This window comes from Lipotes vexillifer, unplaced genomic scaffold (assembly GCF_000442215.2).
Source record: "Lipotes vexillifer unplaced genomic scaffold, Lipotes_vexillifer_v1.1 scaffold1063, whole genome shotgun sequence".
In the NCBI taxonomy this organism is placed as follows: domain Eukaryota; kingdom Metazoa; phylum Chordata; class Mammalia; order Artiodactyla; family Lipotidae; genus Lipotes; species Lipotes vexillifer.
In genome coordinates this window covers 2,925,773-2,931,590 of record NW_006799734.1, presented here as the reverse complement: position 1 = coordinate 2,931,590, position 5,818 = coordinate 2,925,773, and the positions used below count along the sequence as shown (strand labels likewise).

The 5,818-nt window shown below is 49.7% G+C and overlaps 1 protein-coding gene across 1 annotated transcript in view; it reads right to left on the bottom strand.

Moving 5' to 3' along the window:
* BRD9 (bromodomain containing 9) overlaps positions 1–5,818 on the bottom strand; it is a 22,314-nt gene that overhangs the window by 14,785 nt on the left and 1,711 nt on the right. The window contains exons 4-7 of the mRNA XM_007471913.1: positions 4,212–4,272; positions 3,637–3,781; positions 1,602–1,712; positions 813–928 (exon numbers count right to left, since the gene is read on the bottom strand). Coding sequence (XP_007471975.1) covers positions 813–928; positions 1,602–1,712; positions 3,637–3,781; positions 4,212–4,272 — 433 coding nt within the window. The remainder of the gene's footprint in view (positions 1–812; positions 929–1,601; positions 1,713–3,636; positions 3,782–4,211; positions 4,273–5,818) is intronic.

Genomic DNA, 5,818 nt, shown 5'->3' with positions numbered 1-5,818 from the left:
TGGAGGAGGATGAGATGATGGCCAGCGCCCGAGGGAGGGGCCCCCCACCCCCTCCCAGAGGAAGGCTCTAGAAGCAAAGGTGCTGAGCCCCTGCAAGGAACTGTGGGGCTGGGGTGAGCCCTCCTGAGGCTCTCGAGCCTATGGAAGGCCCTCGCTCAGGCCCAGGCTCACAACTACCAGAGCGGGGAGCCCACCCTCACGCAGCTGTCTGCCCAAATCAGCACACCCACGCCGAGCCTGCAATGGGCAAGCCCAGGTCGCCAATGCGCGTCCTACGCAGGACGGCATGTCTTGGGAGTGAAGGGTCAACAAATATTCACACAGAGCATGAGTGTGGGAATAGCAGTGACTGGTCAGCAGTGGACACCACAGAGCCAAACAGCTGGGCCTGGCAAACCACACCTGGAACGGAGTGTGCGTGTGGCTGGCCAGCCGGTGGGGGTCTGTCAGGGTGACAGTGACTCTTTTCCAGGACAAGTCACCGTGCACTGGCACGCGGAGAGTGTGGGTCACAGAGCAGAGCGCTGCGCCCCTCACAACTGACCCTGGCGCTCAGGGTCTTCTGACACTCCCTGCACCCACCGCAGCCACCTCATTCCAGAGGTGGGCCGGGAACAAGGGTCGCCTCCCTCCGAACACCGGGTCCAGGGCCTTTCCCAGCGGCCCTGAAAGCCCAGGGGCTACAAACATGGCCCCTCGGCTTCCAAAGAGCAAACTCTCCCACTAGCAACGCAGGCAGCCTGTCCACAGCAGCTGCACAGACCCACCTGCTCCCCGCAGAGCCCTGGCCCCCATGGCGGGCGGCCCTTTACCTGACGGCTTCTCTGCTCGGCCTTTTGGACCTCTTGGCAGTTTCTACTCGTACGGGCACAGCTTCAGGAACAGGCTCCTCGACGGCTGTATCTTCGCTGCCCAGAAGAGCTGCCTGCTGAGAAAAATCCATGTCCTGCATAAACGACATGCTGCGCTTCAAAGCTAACAGCCGCTCCTAGAATCAGAAAGGACAGAGCAGCAGGGACTTTACCTCTCCCTCCGGCCAAGGCACCATGACGATGGGATGGGATGGGTGGCCACAGCCTCACCTGGCCTAACAGCTAAGCTGCCACGGGGTGCGACACCAAAGGGCGTGCCAATTGGCCGGGAGTGGTCAGAGCCGGCGGGGATGCACCTCACCTATGGGCTGGTTAGGCCCAAGGCACTGGTCCTAGATGCATGACGCATGCAGCCTGGCTCACAGGAGAGGTCGGGGAAGCCACCTGGGATGCCCGGGATGGCTGTCTGGATTCAGAGAGGCAACCACGTAAAAGCAGCCCGCAACGCAGGCTGCGACCCAGTGAGACCAACAGGTCCGGAACTCTGCACCAACCCTACGCGAGACCCTGCAGCTGGGGCAGGAGCAGAGAGCAGAGAGCGCCTGCAGGAGAGGGGCGTGGGGAGGGCGGCTGGCTGGGGGGCTACCCTAGAGCAGAGGGCCCACGCCGTGGCCAGGGGCGGATGGATGGAAGCATGTCAGTCACTGTGAGCTTCTGTTTAGGCACAAGGATCGTGGAGGAGGACGCTCACAGCCAAGGCTCCTCGCTCGCTCTTAGAGGGTCCCTTACTTTGCTCATCATCTTAAAGCCCGCGTGGAGGATCTTCTTGGCTAACTTGTAGTACACGGTGTCTGATCTGTTGTACGTCATTGCATTATCACACATCAGTTTGAAATCTGCCTGAAAAGAAAAAAGAATGCATCAAGTTTGAAACACCACAGATAACAACAAAGAGTTGAGGTTTCTATCAAGAGGCCGGAAGTGGCTGAAACAGAGTGAAAACAATTTGGCTCTTTAATTCAAGGAGTAAACCTTTGTTAATTTATATGAACTTTCACAGGTTATTTTCCACTACGGACTACTAAGATATTGAGCATATAGTTCCCTGTTCTATGTAGTAAAATCCTTGTTGTCTATCTGTTTTTTATATATAATAGTCTGTAACTATTAGTCCCAAAGTCCAAATTTATGCTCCCCCCTCAAGCCTGTCCCCTTTGGTAACTGTAAGTTTGTTTTCTATGCCTGTGAGTCTGTTGCTGTCTTATACATAGATTGTTACATTTTTTACACTCCACAAGTGACGTCGTGTAACATTTGTCTCTATCTGACTCACTTCACTAAGTATGATCGTCTCTAGGTTTATCCATGTTGCTGCCAATGGTAATATTTCATTCTTTTTTATGGCTGAGTAATTAAAGAATACTTTTTAAAAACTCTGAGAAATTTTCATAATTGTTCATTGGTCTTTACTTGTATGAAAAATATTCCAGTGAGAAGCTTGCTGAAGTGTGTAACTCCTTTCTGAACGTAATACACACATTTCACAGGAGTAAAATGCTGGTTCCCTCTGCTTCCTTCCTGACCCACCCTATTCCCTCTCTTTGGAAGGAACTCAGACATTAATAGGAACAAAAACCAACAACCAGTTCTTTTCAGCAAAAGCAGAGGGATGAACTGAGAGGTGGGCATGTCCTCTATCTCTGGGATTTTCCCATAGGATTTAAAATTCTGTCTACGGACAGTGACTCTAGTACCATTAGAAAAACACTTTCCCCTAAAATAAAAAAGAGCCTTAGTGAAAAACTTACAATAAAAGTAAATGCTTGGAAATATCAGCATTTTACCACCTAGCCAAATTCCTTAGGGTACACCTGTCACAGGTGAGTCAGACCTCAGGATGGACAACTGCTAACGCAGCGTGTGCCACCTGGAGTCCTTACCAAGTCACTGTGCTGGTGTCCCCAGGGCTGGGACTGAGGACATAAAGTCGCTCTGTCACAAGGCCCAACTGTGACAGGTTCAGAACACTCTCTGGAGGACACGTCTTGGCTTTGTCACTGGGTGAGTGACCAAACTAGGGGCCTGGAGGCAGGTAGACAGGTCGCCTCTAGGACATGGATTATCATTAACCACCTGCCCACAGGAGTAGTGCCTGACCTTCCTATGAGAACTTTCCTTTTCTCCCACCCTCCCTTTAGTCTGTTGTGCTGTTTCTGCAGGTCAGCAAACCATTTCAGTAAGTAAGGTCTCCAGTAAATAAAAACAGAAAAGCCAAGCTTTTCCGAAGTTAACAGAACCTAAGAAACCTAATGCCTTTTTCTAAGTGACATTATTGTCAATGTTGTCAAGCATTTGTTTTGAACTTCCCCCGAATCTGAAAGCCAATAAGCAATTTTTCCCTTTCACAGCCAGTGCTGAGAAACAGGGAGTTAGGAACAGAGTATTCAGGAGACATAAAGATTTATTATCCTAAAAAATTTAAACTCCCGGTTATTAAGATAAGGAAAATTATGTTTCTAAAAGTACCCATTCTGGAGCCAGGCCAAAACGAACACATTCTCGCTTGACCCAACATGTCCGTTTATGCCAAAACAGTAACTTAAAAAAGAAACACGTCTACTAGCACGCAACATACAGGCCAGCTTCTAGACCAAAATACTGAGAAAAGTACAACCAACCTCTATGTTGGCGAAACGTCAACCCAGCATAGAAACACCCACGAAAACTTGGAACTGGAAACAACCTAAGATGTACGAAGTGTCTACTGGACATGAAGACACATGGAACCTCCTAAAAACTACGTCAGGAACTGATATGAATTTACCTTAAATTCCGTGACTGACTTGTATTCATTAGCTACAATTTTGTCTTTCATTGTGCCAAAATCCATCGGATGTTTTATTATCATTGAGTATCCAGGAGCAATTGCATCCGTGACAGGAAAAGCAAAAAATCCATGAGGATCTTTTCTGAAAACACAAACATCTTTATTTAAACTGGAAAAACCCTGAAATCTCAATTTCTAAACAAAACCCCCCACAGTTAAAAACTTAATTAACCAGATTTTAAGATTTGTTTCTTAAAAATAGCAAATAAAATTCATGCTCTTTAAAATTGTGGTAGTTTGGATACACTGAAAATTCCAAAACTACCATCTGGCTCCTGCCATGACTCTATATCAGGGCGTCTGACAACCGGTGCAGACTCAGAGAAGGTGAAGGAGGTGTTCTTGAGCCCTCCCAGCTCTGCTCCCACATAGCAGTGCCCCACCGACCCGACTGAGCATCACCCAGTGAAGGTGGGGTGCCTGCTTCACAGGTGACAGGGGTGAGGCAAGGACACCAGAGAGAAGACGCCTCAGGTGTTCCCTAGCACAAACCCTTTAGAAAAGCTCTTTACCTCTGGAGCTGGCGGAGGAAATGCTCTAGTAGTTGCTGAATAGGCGTGCTCTCATTTTCAGCTGACGATTTCAAACGTAAAAAAATAAAATTGAACAAAAGGATTTTGGTATCACTTCACCAGAAAGAAAACTCCAATTTCGTAATACTTATTTATCTATTTCTCGTTCTACAATGTTTTGGGTTCAAATGAGAACTGGATATAAAGATAAACAGGGGGCTTCCCTGGTGGCACAGTGGTTGGGAGTCCACCTGCCGATGCAGGGGATGCGGGTTCGTGTCCCGGTCCGGGAAGATCCCACATGCCGCGGGGCGGCTGGGCCCATGAGCCATGGCCACTGAGCCTGCACGTCCGGAGCCTGTGCTCCGCAACGGGAGAGGCCACAACAGTGAGAGGCCCACGTACCGCAAAAAACAAAAAGATAAGCAGACCCCACAAAGCTCAGCAGGGTGAAAAAGGGCACCCACAGATTGGTCCCCTAAACCCCTCAGACTGCCAACACCCCTCTAAAACAGTGATGTAGAGCCATCACTCATCACCCTGTCTCCAGCCCCCATCACTCCTGGGCCTGGGACATTCCACACAAGGTATGAAGCAGCAGACGAAGGCTCTGGACATAGAAGCTGACCCTGGATGCACTGATATCGTTGTACTTGATATCGTTTACGAGCCTAAACTTCTGGGCACGCCTCTGTTTATCTGTAAAATGGGGATAAAAATGAGAGTTCCTATGAGGACTCCAATTGTTAACCACGTCTCTGGGCCCACAGCGTGAAAAACATGGTTTTCAGGGAATGTGAACGCAGATGTCGATACAGGCTTCCTTCTACAAGAATGTATTAAATGGTCCTCCCTAGCTTTGTCCCCCAAGGCCCACACCCAGCGCCCAGATCTGGCATTCTGGATGCTGTTCTCCACCAAGGAACCAGGGCTCCTTGGGGAAATGGCTCACTTCTGGGCTGAAGGGCAACACGACTGCAGACCTGCGGGTCCCAAGAGTGACGCTCTTGAGAGTGATCGGGACAGGTCCAAGAGAGCATCGTCTGATCGTGAGCTTTCCAGGTACACTGGGGCAGGTGCTAAATGTATGACCTCAAACAGGTCATTCGGCAGATTAAGCTAGCAATTACTAGTAACTGTAGTAACTTCAGGCGCTTTCATCTGAGGCGCTGATGCTCTGTGCCTGACCTTCTCTGCTCCACAACAGGCCCAAGGGCCCTGAGTCCTACCTGTTCCCTACAGCAATGACTTCCACAGGAGAGGGTGTTGCCAGGAAACAGCAACCCCACAACTGCAATAGAGTACCTCCCCCGTCCCCCGCCCCAGCAAATCAAAGGTGGCCAGACCCCAAGCCAAGAAAGAAACACCTGCAGAACAAACCTGCCTCCAATTCAGTACCTCCCGACAACCTGACAGCCTCTGAGGGAAGTGACCACACACAAATCAGAGGGTCCCGAGCACTCCAGGAGCCTTCCTCTGCTGGAACCAGCATAGCTCCCAAGGGAGATGATGTCCTGAATAACTGATGCCAGCACTAGCCTCCTCCCGTCTACAATGAGCTTCTCATTAGCTCCTGGGCTTTAAAAAAAAAAAAAAAAAAAAAAAAA